The 21902-nt window shown below is 45.9% G+C and overlaps 1 protein-coding gene across 1 annotated transcript; it reads left to right on the top strand.

Annotated features, from left to right (window-relative positions):
* The first annotated feature begins 1094 nt into the window (after nt 1–1094).
* On the top strand, nt 1095–21817 carry LOC144685689 (lipocalin-like). The gene is made up of 7 exons (XM_078550474.1): nt 1095–1440; nt 6365–6504; nt 9493–9569; nt 10938–11051; nt 18150–18251; nt 20441–20466; nt 21681–21817. Exons 1-6 carry the CDS (start codon nt 1345–1347, stop codon nt 20464–20466), a joined length of 555 nt encoding a protein of 184 aa, XP_078406600.1. The 5' UTR covers nt 1095–1344; the 3' UTR covers nt 21681–21817.
* The last annotated feature ends 85 nt before the right edge of the window (nt 21818–21902 follow it).

Below are 21902 nucleotides of genomic sequence, written 5' to 3' on the forward strand. Positions count from 1 at the left end.
TGGAAATAGCCTTCCAGTCACAAAAACATTCATCAACAATTATCCTTTGTTTCCTGCCATTGAGTCAAATTTGTACCCAGCTTGCTACGTTCCCCTGGATCCCACGGGCTTTTTTTTTTTAACCAGTCTGTCATGTGGAACCTTGTCGAATTCCTTGCTAAAATCCATGTAGACCACATCTACTACACTACCCTCATCAATCCTTGTTACTTCCTCAAAAAATTCAATCAAATTAATCAGTCACGACTTTCCATTAACAACTTCATGCTGACTGTCCTTGATTAATCCATGCCTTTCTAACTGACAGTTTATCCTGTCCCTCAGAATTGATTCCAATAATTTGTGCACTGTTGAGGTCGGACAGACTGGCCTGTAATTATTCAGTCTATCCCTCAATCTTTTTTTAAACAATGGTACAACGTTAGCAGCCCTCCAACCCTCCAGCACCTCACCTACATCCACACACACTGACTCTCACTGGGGTACAGCTCCACACACACTGACTCTCACTGGAGTACAGTTCCAGAGACACTGATTCTCATTGGGTACAGTCCCACACACACTGACTCTCACTGGGGTACAGTTCCACACACACTGACTGTCACTGGGGTACAGTCCCACACACACTGACTCTCACTGGGGTACAGTCCCTTACACACTGACTCTCACTGGGGTACGGTTCCACACACACTGACTGTCACTGGGGTACAGTCCCACACACACTGACTCTCACTGGGGTACAGTTCCAGAGACGCTGACTCTCACTGGGGTACGGTTCCACACACATTGACTCTCACTGGTACAGTCCCACACACACTGACTCTCACTAGGGTACAGGTTCCACACACACTGACTCTCACTGGGGTACAGTTCCACACACACTGACTCTCACCAGGGTACAGGTTCCACACACACTGACTCTCACTGGGGTACAGTTCCAGCAATACTGATTCCTTAATATCCCAGCCAGTCTAATTGCACTCTCCTATTCAAAGTCCATATCCATTAATATATCAACCTGTCTAATTTGACTTTCCTGCTCAGTTCTCAGGGAAAAGACATTTTTAAATAACCACACAGATCAGATGTTCTTTAGATGTGGATTTGATGTGTGTGGGTTTAGATGTTCGTGAGACTCGTTTCTGGTTGTTGTGTGAATCTGTGCGTGTTGTCCTTAAGCCCACTTCCAGCTTGTGTCATGTGAGGGGTTTAAATCAGTTCAGCATGTTGTGGATTTTGGCTTACTATCCAGCTGTGTGATTCATTCTATAAATACAAGCTCACAGATGACTGTGAACAAGAGCCATCTCTCAGAGTCTGTAAGACGCAGCAGGAGCAGCAACAATGAACAAGGTGGTGTTGTGTGCCGTGCTGGCCCTGCTCTGTACTGTAGTCGTGTCTGGAGAAATCCAAGTACAGAGTAACTTCAACCTTAACCAGGTACTCCCAGGGTTCTGGGGCTTACCCCATCTCTCTGACATTTGTCATTTTCTTTCTCTCTCATCTTTCAGATGGGTATTGGGTTTCTCTTAGGTTGTTAATCCTCCTAGGCCTGATCCACAGCTGAACAAGCCATGAATTCTCCAGTGCACAGCCTCAGAGTGTCGCCATGGGGATGGGATGGATGGGAAGAGATGGGGGATGGAGCTTGATTTTGCTGCAGGAAGATTACACTGAGAGCTGGGATTGAGCCATGAGAAAGGGACTGAAAACCGGGAGAGCAGAGTAAGGCGGAAGGAGGGCCTATGCGGGTGGTATTTAAAGTGTAAGTGTAGAAAGACTGGTGTTGTTTTTGAATTGGTTTTTGGTTCTATTTTTGTCATTTTTTACACTCAGTGTTGGAAAAGTGTCTGAGATTTTGATTTATCCATTATCTGGTGGGTAATGGATGTGGATTCGGTTGAGCGGTGAGTGGGTGAATGGTGAGGGGATTGGTGAGTGGTGAGGGGGTGAGTGGTGAGGCGGTTGGTGAGCGATGAGGGGGTTGGTGAGAGGTGAGGGGGTTGGTGAGTGGTGAGGGGGTTGGTGAGCGGTGAGGGGGTTGGTGAGAGGTGAGAGGGTTGGTGAGCCGTGAGGGGGTTGGTGAGCAGTGATGGGGTTGGTGAGTGGTGAGGGGGTTGGTGAGCGGTGAGGGGGTTGGTGAGCAGTGATGAGGTTGGTGAGTGGTGAGGGGGTTGGTGAGAGGTGAGAGGGTTGGTGAGCGGTGAGGGGGTTGGTGAGCAGTGATGGGGTTGGTGAGCGGTGAGGGGGTTGGTGAGAGGTGAGAGAGTTGGTGAGAGGTGAGAGGGTTGGTGAGCGGTGAGGGGGTTGGTGAGCAGTGATGGGGTTGGTGAGCGGTGAGGGGGTTGGTGAGAGGTGAGAGGGTTGGTGAGCGGTGAGGGGGTTGGTGAGCAGTGATGGGGTTGGTGAGCGGTGAGGGGGTTGGTGAGAGGTGAGAGGGTTGGTGAGTGGTGAGGGGGTTGGTGAGTGATGAGGGGGTTGGTGAGTGGTGAGGGGATTGGTGAGTGGTGAGGGGATTGGTGAGCGGTGAGGGGGTTGGTGAGTGGTGAGGGGATTGGTGAGCGGTGAGGGGGTTAGTGAGTGGTTAGGGGGTCGGTGAGCGGTGAGGGGGTTGGTGAGCGGTGAGGGGGTTGGTGAGCAGGGAGGGGGTTGGTGAGTGGTGAGGGGATTGGTGAGCAGGGAGGGGGTTGGTGAGCAGGGAGGGGGTTGGTGAGTGGTGAGGGGATTGGTGAGCGGTGAGGGGGTTAGTGAGTGGTTAGGGGGTCGGTGAGCGGTGAGGGGGTTGGTGAGCGGTGAGGGGGTTGGTGAGCAGGGAGGGGGTTGGTGAGTGGTGAGGGGATTGGTGAGCAGGGAGGGGGTTGGTGAGCAGGGAGGGGGTTGGTGAGTGGTGAGGGGATTGGTGAGCGGTGAGGGGATTGGTGAGTGGTGAGGGGGTTGGTGAGTGGAGAGAGGGTTGGTGAGCGGTGAGGGGGTTCGTGAGTTGTGAGGGGGTGAGTGGTGAGGGGCTTGCTGAGCGGTGAGGGGGTTAGTGAGTGGTGAGGGGGTGAGCGGTGAGGGGGTTGGTGAGTGGTGAGGGCGTTGGTGAGCAGTGAGGGGGTTGGTGAGGGGGTTAGAGAGTGGTGAGGGGGTTGGTGAGCGGTGAGGGGGTTGGTGAGCGTTGAGGGGGTTGGTGAGTGGTGAGGGGGTTGGTGAGTGGTGAGGGGGTTGGTGAGTGGTGAGGGGGTTGGTGAGTGGTGAGGGGGTTGGTGAGCGGTGAGAGGGTTGGTGAGCGTTGAGGGGGTTGGTGAACAGTGAGGGGGTTGGTGAGTGGTGAGGGGGTGAGCGGTGAGCGGGTTGGTGGGTGGTGTGGGGGTTGGTGAGAGGTAAGGAGGTTGGTGGGGGGGTTGGAGAGCGGTGAGGGGGTTGGTGAGCGGTGAGGGGGTTGGTGAGCGGTGAGGGGGTTGGTGAGCGGTGAGGGGGTTGGTGAGTGGAGAGGGGGTGAGTGGTGAGGGTGTTGCTGAGCGGTGAGGGGATTAGTGAGTGGTGAGGGGGTGAGCGGTGAGGGGGTTGGTGAGTGGTGAGGGGGTTGGTGAGCGGTGAGGGGGTTGGTGAGCAGTGATGGGGTTGGTGAGTGGTCAGGGGGTTGGTGAGTGGTGAGGGGGTTGGTGAGTGGTGAGGGGGTTGGTGAGCGGTGAGGGGTTTGGTGACTGGTGAGGGGGTGAGCGGTGAGGGGGTTGGTGAGTGGTGAGGGGGTTGGTGAGTGGTGAGGGTGTTGGTGAGGGGGTTGGTGAGTATTGAGGGGGTTGGTGAGGGTGTTGGTGAGCGGTGAGGTTGTTGGTGAGTGGTGAGGGGGTTGGTGAGTAGTGAGAGGGTTGGTGAGTGGTGAGCGTGTTGGTGAGTGGTGAGGGGGTTGGTGAGCGGTGAGGGGGTTGGTGAGCGGTGAGGGGGTTGGTGAGTGGTGAGGGGGTGAGAGGTGAGGGGGTTGGTGAGTGGTGAGGGGGTTGGTGAGCTGTGAGGGGGTTGGTGAGCGGTGAGGGGGTTGGTGAGCGGTGAGGGGGTGAGTGGTGAGGGGGTTGATGAGCGGTGAGGGGATTGGTGAGCGGTGAGGGGGTTGGTGAGCAGTGATGGGGTTGGTGAGCGGTGAGGGGGTTGGTGAGTGGTGAGGGGGTGAGCGGTGAGGGGGTTGGTGAGTGGTGAGGGTGTTGGTGAGCGGTGAGGGGGTTGGTGAGCAGTGATGGGGTTGGTGAGTGGTGAGGGGGTTGGTGAGTGGTGAGGGGGTTGGTGAGCGGTGAGGGGGTTGGTGACTGGTGAGGGGGTGAGCGGTGAGGGGGTTGGTGAGTGGTGAGGGGGTTGGTGAGCGGTGAGGGTGTTGGTGAGAGGTGAGGGGGTTGGTGAGCGGTGAGGGGGTTGGTGAGCGGTGAGGGGGTTGGTGAGTGGTGAGGGGGTTGGTGAGCGGTGAGGGGGTTGGTGAGTGGTGAGGGGGTGAGCAGTGAGGGGGTTGGTGAGTGGTGAGGGGGTTGGTGAGCGGTGAGGGGGTTGGTGAGCGGTGAGGGGGTTGGTGAGCGGTGAGGGGATGAGTGGTGAGGGGGTTGATGAGCGGTGAGGGGATTGGTGAGCGGTGAGGGGGTTGGTGAGCAGTGATGGGGTTGGTGAGCGGTGAGGTTGTTGGTGAGCGGTGAGTGGGTTTGTGAGCGGTGAGGGGGTTGGTGAGTGGTGAGTGGGTTTGTGAGTGGTGAAGGTGTTGGTGAGCGGTGAGTGGGTTTGTGAGCGGTGAGAGTGTTGGTGAGCGGTGAGTGGGTTTGTGAGCGGTGAAGGGGTTGGTGAGCGGTGAGTGGGTTGGTGAGTGTTGAGGGGTTGGTGAGCGGTGATGTGGTTGGTGGGCAGTGCCGGGGCAAGTGGTTAGGGTTTGGTTAGTGGATGAGTAGGCCAGTTGGTGGATGAGGGGGTGAGGGGAGGTTTCACTTGCAGATGCCATTCCATCGAGCCACTCTTGATTTTGCCTCCTTTCTCAGTTTGCTGTCTGTTACCTGTACTTGCTGTAGGAACATGGGAGAATGACAGGTTGGTTATTCTGTATGGGGTTGTAAATTCAAGCTGATCTAACATGCTTTTAAACATAAAATGAAGTTTGGGGTACACATTCCTGGTTGGAATCTCCCAGGGATTATGTCAGGCTCCAGATTAGATGGTTTAAGATGTCCAGAGTGCCACTTGAAACTGGTGTTAGGTGCCTGGCAAAACTAAACTGAGTCCTAATATTGGTTCCAGGACACCAGTTGAACTTGGCATAAAATGGGTAGAGCTTGTGCTTCACATGCCCCAGTGGTTCTGGGTTTGACTGACCTGCGACTCATTATGATGGAGGCAGGAAAATCTCACTCTGACCACCCCACCTCTGATCTCTCCTCTCCATCTAATGCTAACCCTATAGTCCCCTCTCCAGTTGTCACCCTCCCCATCACCCTGTCTGTTCAACCCTACAATTGCCCCCTCTGATCATCCCTTCCCCTCCCCGCATTGGGACCCCTTATCCCTCTAATCCCTTCTCCAACTGTCCTTTGACAGCACCAGAACCCCTAGCAGTCATCAGTGAGGATTAATTCTGATAGACGGTTGTGATAGTATCATTCCCCTATCTGTGCGCTAGGAGAACACAGCTTTTCATTAATTCACCAACACTGGGCATGTAGAGATTGCTGGACTAACCCTTTAAATGGGCAGACATTCAAAGTGTTAGTCTAGAAAGTCTGGCCTTGCATTTGAATTGGTTTTTGGTTCTCTTTTTCTCATTTTTTAACTCAGTGTCTGGAGGGTATCTGCGATATTGATCTCTCCATTTTTTGTTCATGCCCCCACCACCCAAGGCAGGTGGTGGGTATCCCAATGGGAATTCTTCCACAGTCATGTTATTTGTAGGATGAGGAATAGATGGGGGAAGTGAATGGGCTTCAAGCATGTCAGAGAGGGTGAATGGAAGACTGCACCAACGTGCCCTTCCCCCCTCAAACACATATACAGAGAACGTCAGACTCCCCCTTGAACGAGAACAGTGCAGGCATAGGGTAGGATTCATGGGGAGGTAGTTACAGTCTTGTCCCGTATGCTGTCTACTTAGTTTGAGGGAAACTGCTAATGGTTGTGAAATCCATTCAGTTGTGACTTTTATGCTTCAGGGTTGTTACAGAGCTGCTTTGAGACATCAGTCAATCTGCAGTGTTTAGATGTGTCAAGCAGGTCACAGCGCATAAGTACATCACTCTCACACTGGAACTGGAAAAAGCACAAGAGGCAATGTAGCCTTTCATCTCAATTATCCCAAAGTCTAAGGTATCAGTGATTGTACGTATATCAGTGCTCAAATGTCAAAGGATCCATTTCTGCTCAGTTTATAGGGAAATGGTACATCATCGGGATGGCGTCTGACGCACGGTGGTTCACTACGAGGAAGGAGAAGTTTACAATGAGCACAATTCTTATGAAACCTGCTGAGAATGACAAAGTCGAGACGGTTTTGACTAAAATGAGGTACGGTTATAAAACCTGAATATATCCCAATGATGACTCTAGGCAGAACAAGCCAATTGTTAGAATTCTTAAACCAACACTGTTCACTTCCTATGAAAGATGTCTACTCGAATTCAGAAATAAATATGTGAATATAAACTCCTGAAAATGCAATTTCAACAAAACAAGAATGAACATTAAGAATTTTCTAGAAGTCAGACAGAAATATCTTGACTAATAACAGCACAGTTTACACATTCAGAGACAGGGATGATTGGGGGATATGAGGATCGATGATTAGGTGCAATTAAGGATGCGGTCTAGTCCAACCCAACTCGCTTGCTCAAATCACACACCCTTTAATATCCCATCTAATCTAATCCCATTCTCCCCCTCACTCTACGCACACTTTAATATCCCACCCAGTCTAATCCCACTCTCCCCCTCACTCCCCGTACACTTTAATACCCCACCTAGTCTATTCCCATTCTCCCCCTCACTCCCCACACACTTTAATACCCCACCCAGTCTAATTTGACTCTCCCCCACACTCCCTGCACACTTCAATATCCCTCCAAGTCTAATCACACTCTCCCTCTCACTCCCCACACCCTTTACATAGAAACATAGAAACTAGGAGCAGGAGTAGGCCATTCGGCCTTTCAAGCCTGCTCCGCCATTCATCATGATCATGGCTGATCATCCAACTCAATAGCCTGCTCCCGCTTTCTCCCCATATCCTTTGATCCCTTTCGCCCCAAGAGCTATACCTAACTCCATCTTAAAAACATACAATGTTTTGGTCTCAACTACTTTCTGTGGTAATGAATTCCACAGGCTCACCACTCTCTGGGTGAAGAAATTTCTCTTCATCTCAGTCCTAAATGGTCTACCCCATATCCTCAGACTGTGACCCCTGGTTCTGGACTCCCCCACCATCGGGAACATCCTTCCTGCATCTACCCCGTCTAGTCCTGTTAGAATTTTATAGGCTTCTATGGGATCCCCCCTCATTCTTCTGAACTCCAGAGAATATAATCCTAATTGACTCAATCTTTCCTCATATGTCAGTCCCGCCATCCCAGAAATCAGTTGGGTAAACCTTCGCTGCACTCTCTCTATAGCAAGTAGTTCCTTCCTCAGATAAGGAGACCAAAACTGCACACAATATTCCAGGTGTGGTCTCACCAAGGCCCTGTATAATTGCAGCAAGACATCCCTGTTCCTGTACTCGAATCCTCTGGCTATGAAGGCCAACATACCATTTGCCTTCTTTGCCACCTGCTGCACCTGCATGCTTACCTTCAGCGACTGGTGCACAAAGACACCCAGGTCTCGTTGCACATTCCCCTTTCAGATAATAATCTGCCTTCCTGTTTTTGCTACCAAAGTATATAACCTCACATTTATCCACATTATACTGCATCTGCCATGCATTTGCCCACACACTCAGCTTGTCCAAATCACACTGAAGCATCTCTGCATCCTCCTCACAGCTCACCCTCCCACCCAGCCTTGTGTCATCTGCAAATTTGGAGATATTACATTTAATTCCCTCATCTAAATCATTGATATATATTGTGAATAACTGGGGTCCCAGCACCAATCCCTGCGGTACCCCACTAGTCACTGCCTGCCATTCGGAAAAAGACCCGTTTATTCCTACTCTTTGTTTCCTGTCTGCCAACCAGTTTTCTATCCAAGTCAAGACACTACCCCCAATCCCATGTGCTTTAATTTTACACACTAATCTCTTATGTGGGACTTTGTTGAAAGCCTTCTGAAAGTCCAAATAAACCACATCCGCTGGCTCCCCCTCATCAACTCTGCTAGTTACATCCTCAAAAAATTCCAGTAGATTTGTCAAGCATAATTTTCCTTTCATAAATCCATGCTGACTCTGTCCGATTCTGCCACTGTTTTCCACATTTAATATCCCACCCAGTCTAATCCCACTTCCCCCTCACTCCCGGCACACTTTAAGACCCCACCCAGTCTAATCCCACTGCCCCTTCACTCCCCACACTCTTTAATATCCCACCCAGTCCAAGCCCATTCTCTTGTTCACTCCTTATTCCCTTTAAATCTAGTCCCACTCTTCCATACACTCCCTGCATCCTTTAATATCTCACCCAGTCTAATCCCACTCTCCCATACACACCTTGCATCCTTTAATATCTCACCCAGTCTAATCCCACTCTCCCATACACTCCCCGCATCCTTTAATATCTCACCCAGTCTAATCCCACTCTCCCATACACACCCTGCATCCTTTAATATTCCACCCAGTCTAATCCCACTCTCTTGTTCACTCCTTATCCCTTTTAATATTCCACCCAGTCTAATCCCACTCTCCCATACACACCCTGCATCCTTTAATATCTCACCCAGTCTAATCCCACTCTCCCATACACTCCCCGCATCCTTTAATATCTCACCCAGTCTAATCCCACTCTCCCATACACACCCTGCATCCTTTAATATCTCACCCAGTCTAATCCCACTCTCCCATACACTCCCCGCATCCTTTAATATCTCACCCAGTCTAATCCCACTCTCCCATACACTCCCCGCATCCTTTAATATCTCACCCAGTCTAATCCCACTCTCCCATACACACCCTGCATCCTTTAATATCTCACCCAGTCTAATCCCACTCTCCCATACACTCCCCGCATCCTTTAATATTCCACCCAGTCTAATCCCACTCTCTTGTTCACTCCTTATACCTTTTAATATTCCACCCAGTCAAATTGTTCTCCCCCACTCACTCCCCACACTCTTTAATATCCCACCCAGTCCAATCACATTCTCCTATTCGCTCCATTGAGGGACTAGATAAACAAATAAGATCCTGCTCCTCACCTTTGATAATGTTAAAAAGGGTAGACTAATATGATTTCAATATGATTTCAGAATAACATTTACCTTTAGCTCTAGGGTTTGATAAATCTCTCAGAATCTTTTCAATCTTCACACTGTGTTAATGCTGTATTTTTATTTTTGCAGCCGTGGAAAGTGTTTGCAGATAATCTTCCCCTACAGGATGACAGGGCAGGAAGGACAATTTGTATTCCACAGTGACCGTCAGTACCCGCTTCAATATCTGCTTTTCTGGGCTCTCAGTTTAACCGCACCCATCTTTCTTTGGTAGTTGGGGCACTTGGTCCTCACATCCTGTCTAAATTCAAACTCTGACCCACAATTTGTGTAACTATATTCAGAAACAAATGGGGCCTTGTAATTACATATTATCTAATTACAGGCTTATTATCTAAACAGTGAGAGATTACAGAGCTATGAGATGCAGAGGGACCTGGGTGCATGAATCACAAAAAGCTAGAATGCAGGTACAGCAAGTAATTAGGAATGTTAATAGAATGTTATCATTTATTGCGAGAGGAATTGAATACAAAAATAGGGGTGTATGCTTCAGTTGTACAGGGCACTGGTGAGACCACATTTGGAGTATTGTGTACAGTATCGGTCTCCTTATTTATGGAAATGCATTAGAAGCAGTTCAGAGAAGGTTTACTAGATTGATACGTGGAATGGGTGGGTTGTCTTATGTGGAAAGGCTGGACTGGTTAGGCTTGTATCCGCTGGAGTTTAGAAGAGTAAGAGGTGACTTAATTGAAACATATAAGATCCTGAGGATCCTTGATGGGTTGGATGGGAAGAGGATGTTTCCTCTTGTGGGAGAATCTAGAACTAGAGGTCACTGTTTAAAAATAAGGGGTGGCTCATTTAAGACAGAGATGAGGAGAAATTTTTTCTCAGAGGGTCATGATTCTTTGGAACTCTCTTCCACAAAAGGTGGTGGAAGCAGAGTCTTTGAATATTTTTAATGCAGAGCTAGATAGATTCTTGATTAACAAGGGGGTGAAAGGTTGTCGGGGGCAGACATATGGTTACAATCAGATCAGCCATGATCTTGTTGAATAGTGGAGCAGGCTCGAGGGGCCGAGTGGCCTACTCCTGCTCCTAATTCGTAAGTTCATATGTTCATATAATACACCCATTAATAATTTGATTTACGGAATAGATTAGTATTCCTGTTAAGATAATGGATTAGTACAACCATTAAATAAATGTATGAGTACTCTTAATAGATACATGATTTACCACTCATTTTTTAATAAATGGATGGGTATTCCTGTTAGGTAAATAGATTTTAACTTTAGCTGAGTAAATGGATGAATATTTCTATTAAATACATTGATTAATGCACCCATTCAATAAATATGTGGGTCAGTATTCCTTGAAATAAATCACTTAGTGCTCATGTTAGGTAAATGGACCACTCTATCTAAACACTCTCTCTTTCTCTCCGTCTCTGTCACACTCACTTGATCTGAAATCTCTCTCTCTATGTGTCACTCTCACTCTATCTAATATAAGTCTTTGTCCCAGCTACACAGCTAATGTTATAACACTTAACTGTTCCTGTTCAGGTTGGAACAATGACCATGATGTGTATGTGACAGAAACTAACTACGATGAATATGCTTTGATACACAACACCATCACCAAAGGCCCAGAAGTGACGACCCTGGTGAAACTGTACGGTATGAAACGTTGGTTATCACATCTCCTCCATTAAGTCTGAGTAAGGTCCAAAAGGAAATCAAAGTGCTAATCCGGGGAACTGTGGAAATGTATATGCAAGCACAATGCCTCTTATTTATACAAGCCTCCTAAGTGAACACTGTGCATGATGTGCCAATTAGTATGATATATTCTTTCTGTAGCTGCACTGGTTCAGGTTGGTGCTTGGGACACATCCAAAGGCACACTTTCCCGTTAGAACACAATTACAGGGTGATGGGATAGTGGGGTATAAGGTTATGAAAGGTTAAGCCAGGATCGACAGAAATAGACTGTTTCTAGTAGTCAAGGGGCCTGAAACCAGGGGCCAGAAATACAAGGTGAAATGTAAAAGATTTTGAACAGAGAGCAGGTGGACTGCCTTCATAGAGAGAGTTGTGAGGCTGTGGAATTCACTTGCTGGGTTAGGGGTTCAGACAGAAGCAGTGTCAACATTGAAGAGTCAGATGAACAGGTGGTTGAAGGAAAATAGGAATAGGAGGATAAATTTGATTAGGATTGGGATCGATGCACTAACTCTCACTGGGTACAGTCCCACACACACTGACTCTCACTGGGGTACAGTACCACAGGCACTGACTCTCACTGGGGTACAGTTATAGACACACTGATTCACTGGGGTACAGCTCCAAACCCAATGACACTCAGTGCAGTACAGATCCACAGACACTGACTCTCATTGGGGTACAGTTCCAAACACACTGACATTCACTGCAGTACAGTTGCACAGGCGCTGAACTGTCCTGCATTCCTACCTCTTGAACAATGGTATCAAATACAGTGCCAGCTAATTGGATTTCGACACCACCTTCTTGCCTTTAAACTGCCTGCTTATCTTGTTCTTCCCAATGAACCTTTGACCTTGTTACAACACAATCGGGAAACAATCCAAGATGTTCCTTCTGTAACATCTCTGTTGAAAACACTTCTACAGGCTGCTCAACTATCATAGGCATCACCCACATTTGCCTTCCAGCCATATCATTACCCAGAATAAATTGAACACCTGCAATAAGCAATTTTTCCACCACTCCAACTATTACTTCACCTGACTTCCATTTGCTCTTTAAATTAACTTCCACAATCGAATCGATTTAGCATCTCCATGAACCCCACTTATTATTACCTGCTCCTACAATACTCCCTTTGAACAACAGGTATCACTATCCCACAACATTAAGGATTGACTGGCCCCTGAGTCTTAATATTTTAACTTCTTTACCTACTCCACCCTGTACACATGGAAAGACATTCCTTTCACATGCAAAGTCTTTAAACGTTTCTGTAACCAGCTCCTCACAATTCTCTTGAGTAAACTGTGAACATATTCTTATTTCTTTACCTTTTGCTGATTCTCCCTGTTTCACCTATACATAAACTACTGGTTTCTCCTTTGCCTAAACCTCAGAATCCACGGTACTTTTACTTCCAGAGCTTTTCTGTACCCCAATAATTCCTATAGATTTTTCCTGCAACCTCCAACACACTGACTTCGTGTGCCCCACTTTATTACAATGAAAACATCTCAATTTTCAAATGTCACTTCTACCTTCAGCACCTTCCTTTTTATTCTGAGAAAAAACTTCCTGAGAACTTCCAGCTACTCCTTCTCTTCCCTGACTACCTACCTTCCTTTCACCTTCCCACTTTTTATCCTTTTCCAATTTGAAAGGATGACAAAAAAAAGGTTTAGCTCTATGAACTAACTCATAATCATCAGCTATCTCTGCTGCTTGTCTTATAGAATCAAACCCCTGTTCCTCCACATGAGTTCTCACCACTGAAGGGATTGAATCTTTAAATTCTTCCAAAAGAATGACTTCGCTAAGAGCTAAGAGTCTCTATTTTAACGCCCGTATCCACCGGTTAAAATTACTTTGTTTTACTCTTTCAAACTCAGTATAAGTTTGCCCAGGCTGTTTTCTCATATTCCTAAATTTCTGCCTGTACGCTTCAGGAACCAACTTATATGCACTCAAAGTAGCTTTTTCACCACATCATAATCCACCGATATTTCTTCTGATAGCAAAGCATATACCTTAAGCGCCCTACCTAACAATTTAGACTGTAATAATAACGTCCAGTTTTCCTGTGGCCATTTCATCTGTTAAGCTAGCTTCTCAAATAAAATAAAGAATGCTTCAATATATTTTTCCTCAAACTTTGGAAGAGCTTGTACAAATTTAAACATATCCCCACTGGGTTCTACTCTGGAGATAAGTCCTTCCTCACCCCCCTGACGTCTCTTTTTTAACTGCCAACATTTTCAGTTGGAATTCTCTCTCTCTCTCTCTTTTTCTCTTTCCTCCTTCTCTATCTTCACCATTTTTAATTCCCTTTTAAAAGCCATTTCTCTGTCCTTTACTTCAAATTCAAGCTTTTTCAATTCCTTTGCTTGTTCAAATTCAAGCGTCTTCATTTGTAACTGAAGTCTCACTGCCTCCAGCTGTGACTCACTAGTGCCAGGTTTCACTTCCAACTGTAGATGCTGTGCTATATTTTTAACTACATCTGATTTCCTAGCACCCTCAGGTAACCCCAAATTTATCATTTGTCTGCCAACTCTGTTAACTTACTTTTGGTTATTTTCTCCAATCTAATTAGAGTTATCTCTTCTACTCCCAGACAAGTCTTAGCAATTGCCAAAGCCATCTTGCAGTCTCACCACTTCTAAAAAACCTCACCAACTCCTGAATTCAAAGAGCCTCTCATACTTGTAACCTTAAGATTCACCAATTCCAAACCAATCATGGAATTAGAAATATTTTTATCCCGGCACAGCCCCCAATGAGACAGCCTTTCAGTAAAGCTGAGTTATTTAAAAATCCAAGAAGGAAACTTTAAACAACTGTAATAACCTATATTTTAAGGGGTATGTTTGAGATGCAACTGTAAATTCAGGAATCAGACTACCAGTTCTCGTGAGGTTTTATATTAAACTAAATGAAATATTTTATTAATTTACACAAGTTAAATATATACACATGGCTACAAATTATTACTTTCATACCTTTTAACAAATTCTCAAACTAGTCTCCACTAAGGCAACAGCAACCCACAGACTTTAAGCAGACACCAGGCAAAGCATTTTCACCGTACAAATTCAAAATGAGGTTCCTTTCATTTTGGATCCTGTGGAGGCAGTTGCAGGCTTACAGCTGCTTTGACCGTACATTGCCTCTGCTCCACACACACAAAACTGCTGAAGTTAGACAGCTCATTGAATGTAAATTATCATTGTATCACCAGCCTCTGTGAATCCACTTCTTCTAACATTAAAACCCCTTTCATAGTACCAGTTTTATTAGTAATATAAACATTGCTTAGTCTCTGCTCGCTATGTGCCAGATTTCTCTCCCCTTCCGGAATGCTCTTTTCAAAAAATGCAAACGCGCTCTCTTACGTCTCAAAACTAATACACATCAAAGCACCCAGACTAGCTGGCTTCAATCCAATTAAAACACAATCAGAGGCTAAACATCAATTTTAAAAGACAAGTATTTTCCAATAATATTATATACATTCATAGCTTCATGACATACAGTTCCACATGCACTGACCCTCACTGGGGAACAGTTCCACACACACTGACTCTCTTTGGGGTAAAGTTCCAGACACACTGACTCTCACTGTGGTACAGTTCCACACACAGAATCTTACTGGGGTACAGTACCACACACACTGATTCTCATTAGGGTACACTTCCACACTGTCAAAGAATAAATCAGCAACTGCAGGTTACTTCAGGAAAAAGTACAATTTATTTAGCGTTAAACAGTATAATGGCCATTGGGAGCAGATCACAATAAATCTGCTCAACGATAAAGCGTTCAACAAGCAATATTTATACAATACAATTACGTGACTCCTGCATATTCACACAGTCATCCTATTAACTTGAGTGATCCTATTAACTTGAGTGATCTTATTAACTTGAGTGACCCTATTAACTTGAGTGATCTTATTAACTTGCCCTTCTTTATTCTCTTATAATTATATCTATGTTAGCTAATTGATTTTGTTTACCAATACAGTTTCTAGATTGTCGCTTATCTCTTCTAACAATGTACTATTCATTCCATGAGACAACATCCGATCCTTTTTTAAAAGCAAAAAACTGCAGATGCTGGAAATCCAAAACAAAAATAAAAATACCTGAAAAAACTCAGCAGGTCTGGCAGCATCTGCGGAGAGGAACACAGTTAACGTTTCGAGTCCGTATGACTCTTCAACAGAACTAAGGAAAAAGAGAAAAGAGGTGAAATATAAGCTGGTTTAAGGGGGTGGGGGGGAGGATAGAGCTGGATAGAGGGCCAGTGATGGGTGGAGATAGCCAAAAGATGTCATAGACAAAAGGTCAAAGAGGTGTTGAAGGTGGTGATATTATTGAAGGAATGTGCTAATTAAGGGTAGAAAGCAGGACAAGCAAGGTACAGATAGCCCTAGTGGGGGTGGGGTGGGGTGAGGGGAAGGGATCAAAACAGGCTAAAAGGTGGAGATAAAACAATGGATGGAAATACAATTAAAAATAATGGAAATAGGCGGGAAATTTTTCCTTAGTTATTTTTCCTTAGTTCTGTTGAAGAGTCATACAGACTCGAAACGTTAACTGTGTTCCTCTCCGCAGATGCTACCAGACCTGCTGAGTTTTTCCAGGTATTTTTATTTTTGTTTTTGTTTTGGATTTCTAGCATCCGTAGTTTTTTGCATTTATCTGATCCTTTTTATCTGACACATAATCATGTAATGATCAGGTAGTTATAAATCAACCGTTATCAGTGCATGCAGTTATATCTCACAATAGGTTAGGTAATTGGTAAGTTAACTAAGTAATTACATCAGATGCAAGACAGCCAGTTTTACAAAGACTGACAGTTTACAAAACATGTTGCATCAAATTAGAGTACAATCAACAGGGAAGTTTTTAATAAAAAACAAGCAGGCCACCATACTTATGTAATTAATCACGCACAAAGTTCATTTTATTCTGGCTATGCTCTAAGAATACTTTCCTGGTTTTCCCACAAAGCTTACAATTTCATTTTAACATCTGCACACATAAGGTACAAGTTAAACATAGAACATTTCATGACTTCCTTCGTTGTGTCTGTTGTGGGTTTTGGTAGGCAACGGGACAACTGGCTATTTTCTTAGCTTACTTCCCTTTACCTCTCTATTTCCTATCCTGTAACATTTTCTTTCTCAACACACACTGACTCTCACTGGGTACAGTTCCACACACACTGACTCTCACTGGGGTACAGCTCCACACACACTGACTCTCACTGGGGTACAGTTCCACATACACTGACTCTCACTGGGGTACAGTTCCACACACACTGACTCTCACTGGGGTACAGTTCCACACACACTGACTCTCACTGGGATACAGTTCCACACACACTGACTCTCACTGGGGTACAGTTCCACACACACTGACTCTCACTGGGGTACAGTTCCACACACACTGACTCTCACTGGGGTACAGTTCCACACACACTGGCTCTCACTGGGGTACAGTTCCACACACACTGACTCTCACTGGGGTACAGTTCCACACACACTGACTCTCACTGGGGTACAGTTCCACACATACTGACTCTCATTAGGGTGCAGTTCCACACACACTGACTCTCACTGTGCTATAGTTCCACACACACTGACTCTCACTGGGGTGCCGTTCCACACACACTGACTCTCACTGGGGTACAGTTCCACACATACTGGCTCTCATTAGAGTACAGTCTCAAACACACTTTCTCTCACTGGGGTACAATTCCACACACAATGACTCTCATTAGGGTACAGTTCCACAGGCACTGACTCTCACTGGGGTACAGTTCCACACACACTGACTTTCATTAGGGTACAGTTCCACACACACACTGACTCTCACTGGGATACAGATCCACACACACACTGACTCTCACTGGGGTACAGTTCCACACACACACAGACTCTCACTGGGGTACAGTCCCACAAACACACTGACTCTCACTGGGGTACAGTCCCACACACACACTGACTCTCACTGGGATACAGTTCCACACACACACTGACTCTCACTGGGGTACAGTTCCACACACACACACTGACTCTCAGTGGGGTACAGTTCCACACACACACACTGACTCTCACTGGGGTACAGTTCCACACACACACTGACTCTCAGTGGGATACAGTTCCACACACACACTGACTCTCACTGGGGTACCCCAGCATACATTTAGTGCCTGAATCTCCCGGTCCATGGACATGTACTTTTCGTATGAACTGTATCGACACGTTGGGCTGGATTTCATGTGGGTGGGCCGACTACTCACCCACACCCCCATCCCTAGCAATGCGCACAAGGCACACCCTAAATGATGGGCTTCCCCCCACTTCCTGACCTTTTCCAAGAAGCCATTTAAAAATGGCCTTTGCGCTTTGGCCCACCTGTCATTGACCAGGCTTTTATGGCAGCGTAGGTGGATTGAGGCTCTTAATTGCCACCTAGTTGGGCAGTTAAGGGCCTTATTAGTCCTAAAGGTGTGAGGCTTAGTGGGCGACTTACGTACCTTCCAGATTACGGGGAACAAGTCTATGCTGGGCACCCGGCATACTTTACGTGCCCCTTCACCCTAAAGCACACCCAGCAAGAGGAGGGGGGAGGGGGTGAGTGTGGTAAACTGTAAATCCAGCCCATTGTGTTTGTTTTCTATGGGCACGGTTGGGTTTAGCTTTATGTGCAGTCAATGGCTGTGGGTTCCATCATGCATTGTTTGCAGGTTCTTTGGGCACTAAATCTTGCTGGACCTTTGGATCAATTGGCATTAGCTGTCGACAGGGTATAGGTTCCATGGTCATTAGCCCCTACTGAGCTGAGATTACAAAGGCATTGATTGTTGTGTAATGGTTCCACAGACAGATTCCACAGACACTGATTATTGCTGGGGCAAGGGTAGAATGATGGGATTGCACCTATTTGATGGAGGATTGTGTCACATGTATGATATTCTATAATCCATTGCCAAAACCTACATGAAGTGATGTTTTGATGCTCTGCATGGTTTCAGGTAGGGACCAAGAGCTGAGACCAGAAATCTTGGAGAAATTCCGACAGTATTGTCTGGCACACGGACTGGAGGAAGAAAATATTGTCACATTTGCTAAACGAGGTAAGCAGCAGATTGATCGAGGGTGGGGCAGGGAACCCATGATCACATGCTCGATAAAAGGGAAAATGATTAGAGTCAATAATATATTTGCTAATATGACGCTTATTTTTATCATAGAACCATAGCCATTGAAGGAGACCATTCTGTCCATCCTGTCTGTGCTGCTTCTTTGGTCAATTAGTCCCACTCCCCAGCTCCTTCCCAATAGTCCAGCAAACTTTTCCTTCTCAAATATTTATCAAATTTCCTTATGAAAGATACTCTTGGATCTGATTCCAGATCACAAAAACTCACTCGGCTAAAGTAGAATCTTCCCAGCTACTCTGTTTATTTTGTCAATTTTCTTAAATATTTATATGAAGCTTCATTGCATTATTCATACAGCTCAAATGTTTTACACATGACACAAATGTATGTTTGTAGTTTCACGCTTGGTTTGTTCACTATCACAATTCAGTCAATCCACCCGAAGGGAACAGGAAATGTGGACCAGGACTCCGTACAGAGGGACAGAATCGGAAACATGTTAATAGAGATGGGGATAGACATCCCTCCCTTTCTGTAATTGGGCCCGAGACTTGTGTTTGGGACATTATGAAGAGAAATACCATTCAGTATCAACCCCATGCTGCACCTATCCTGGAGGGATAATGTCAAGGGAGCTTTATTCTGTATCTAATCCCGTGCTGTATCTGTCCTGGGAGTGTTTGATGGGGTCAGTGTAGAGAGAGTTTTACTCTGTATCTAATCCCGTGCTGTACCTGTCCTGGGAGTGTTTGATGGGGACAGTGTAGAGGGAGTTTTACTCTGTATCTAACCCCGTGCTGTATCTGCCCTGGGAGTGTTTGATGGGGACAGTGTAGAGGGAGTTTTACTCTGTATCTAACCCCGTGCTGTATCTGCCCTGGGAGTGTTTGATGGGACAGTGTAGAGGGAGCTTTACTCTGTATCTAACCCCATGCTATACCTATCCTGGGAGTGTTTGATGGGATAATGTATGTATGTATGTAGAGCCTGCACTCCATGGGTATAGACCCTCTGTATTGGGTGGAAGTCTTGCAAACCTCATCAAAATAGATCTCTCCCTCTTTCCTATGGCTTCAGTCTCAGTTCTTTATTCATTGGTAAACATGGATCTAGACTCTGTTTCAGGGTGCAAATCAGGGCCCATAAGTAGACGCTACTCGATTCATATAGATAAGCAACCCTGTGCAATGGGCTTGAGTGGGTTGCCAGTGTCTCATGAACACAGATCTTGTTCTGTGTGTCTCGATCATGTCCACTAATATGGATTCAGTCCTGTGGTTACAGATCATGTCTTGCTAAGCCATGTTTATAGACCCTGTCCCACTGTCCAATTGCTCTAAACTCAATCCCTATTCCACTTCAACACATGTCTCATGAATATTCACTCTATCCCACGTATAGCTATTGTAACCTGTCCTCTATGTTTGACCCCATTCCCAATGCTACAGAACCTGCCTTTTTTATGCAGATTATATCTGATGGATATAGATATTTTTGCAAAGGTATAAATTGTGTCCCCCAAATCCCATGAGGATAAATGAATAAACCCAGTTCCCTTATCCCAGGAATAGAGTTTATGCCATGGAAATTGACCTTGACCAATGGATATTGATTCTGTGCTATGGCTGCTCCTTATCGCATCATCCGCAGGACATTTCACAGCAAATGAAGGATTTTTGAAATGTAATCACAGTTGTATTATGGGAAAGTCAAGTTACTAATTTTCACACAGCAAGATCCCCCAAACATCAATGCAATAATGACCAGATTATTTGTTTTTTCATGATTTTGGCTGAGGGATAAATATTGGCCAGGACACCAGCGAAAATTCCTGTATTCCTCTTCAAATGCTGCATGGGAACCTTTCACTTTCAGCTGAGCAAAAAAGTGTTCTCCTTTAACATTTCACCAGTGCAGCTCACCCTCAGTACTGCATTGGAGGGTCAGCCTGGATTATGAACTGAAGTCTCTAGTGTGGGGTTTGAATCCACAACCTTCTTACTCAGTGGGGAAAGGGAATATTAACTGGACCATAACTGACAGCTACACTAGTGAATATACCGACAGAGTCCATGATTCACCAAATGTTTTCAAATAACCAAATGTTTTCCCTCCTTGATGAATGAAAATTAACTGTTTTTCTTCTTCTGATCTCTTTTCAGATGAATGTCAACCCACCCCTGCTTAGGTCAGTACAGCCAATTTCTATTTTTATTGATGGGTTGGGTGGAGGAGTGGTGGGTGGGAGTGGTGGGTGGGGAGGTGGGTGGGTGGGGGTGAGGGTGGTGGGTGGGGAGCTGGGTGATGACATCGCTCTTCTCCCTGGAGGGACTGATGGTGGCAAGTTGGATCAGGACTCCAAGGTGAGTGTAAGTTGGACCAAGTCAACATTGCCCGGCCATCTCAGTGCCCAGTACTGGATACTGACGGCTGTGTGTAACTGGCCAGTCACCCTGTTTTTTTTATTATTTCATGGGACGTAGGTGTCACTGGTTAGGGCAGCATTTATTGCCCATCCCTTGAGAAGGTGGTGGTGAGTCCACGTAGGCTTTTAGGGAGGGAGTTCCAGGATTTTGACCCAGTGACAGTGAAGGAACGGTGATATATTTCCAAGTCAGGATGGTTTGTGACTTGGAAGGGAACTTTTGGTGATGGTTTTCCCATAAGTCTGCTGCCCTTGTCCTTCTAGGTGGTACAGGTCATGGGTTTGAGAGGTGCTGTCTAAGGAGGCTTGGTGAAATGCTGCAGTGCATCTTGTAGATGGTTCACACTGCTGCTACTGTGTGTTGGTAGTTGAGGGAGTGAATGTTGAAGACGTTGGTAATCACTGCTGTTCACTGATGATATTCCGTCGGGAGATAGTATAGTGTCCAAATAGGTTTGGTAACCTGAACTGGACCAACAGTAGGTCTATGTTGATGAGTGACATGGTTTTAACCAGCTTAAATCTAGTGGTACCACTCTGCCCTAACCCTTGAATTTTGCCATCCTGTGCATACCATTCACTGTGCTTAGCTAATCATATAATAATAACGCAATGAAGAGAACATGAATATCTAGAGATTCTAGAGATCCTGAAAGCTACATGAGGGCAGTGGAAATCTGGAACTCTTCTCTAAAAGACTGTGGATTCTGGGGATCAACTGCAGCTTTCAAGACTGAGAGCGATAGATTTTTTTGGGGCAAAGGAATATGGAGCAAAGCTGGGTAAATGGAGTTTTTGTAAGATTAGCCATGATTTAATTGAATGACCAGACAGGTTTAAAGGGCTGAATGGACTCCTCCTATTCCTTTGTGGATTGGCTTTACAGGGTGAACCATCAGGGGAGGGTTTTCAGGAGGTGCTAGGATGAACAAGCAATAGGGATCTAGAGCTAAATACAATTTCAAATCTTTCTGCAGAACTGAACAGCGGAGCCTGTGCTGAAGGAAATCCAAAGGAAGGAATAACCACACTGCCAATCTGCTCCATGCCTTTCTCTACGCACCTTGTAGACTGCAGTTACATAGTCAGCTATCAATAAAGTCATTAATAATCATTGACGATCTCTGCCTGAATCTTTGTTGAGGTTCTAGCGGGAGATTTATGCACAGAAGGAGGTTCTGTGTTAGGTTCTCAACTTG

Source organism: Cetorhinus maximus, chromosome 10 (genome assembly GCF_964194155.1).
Source record: "Cetorhinus maximus chromosome 10, sCetMax3.hap1.1, whole genome shotgun sequence".
NCBI lineage: Eukaryota > Metazoa > Chordata > Chondrichthyes > Lamniformes > Cetorhinidae > Cetorhinus > Cetorhinus maximus.

Excerpts from the sequence above, each read along its gene's own strand:
- LOC144685689 (XM_078550474.1), top strand. The coding sequence starts at position 1,345 with ATGAACAAGGTGGTGTTGTGTGCCGTGCTGGCCCTGCTCTGTACTGTA. Across the intron at positions 6,505-9,492 it reads ACGGTTTTGACTAAAATGAG|CCGTGGAAAGTGTTTGCAGA; the intron begins GTACGGTTATAA and ends TTATTTTTGCAG. Across the intron at positions 11,052-18,149 it reads GACCCTGGTGAAACTGTACG|GTAGGGACCAAGAGCTGAGA; the intron begins GTATGAAACGTT and ends GCATGGTTTCAG.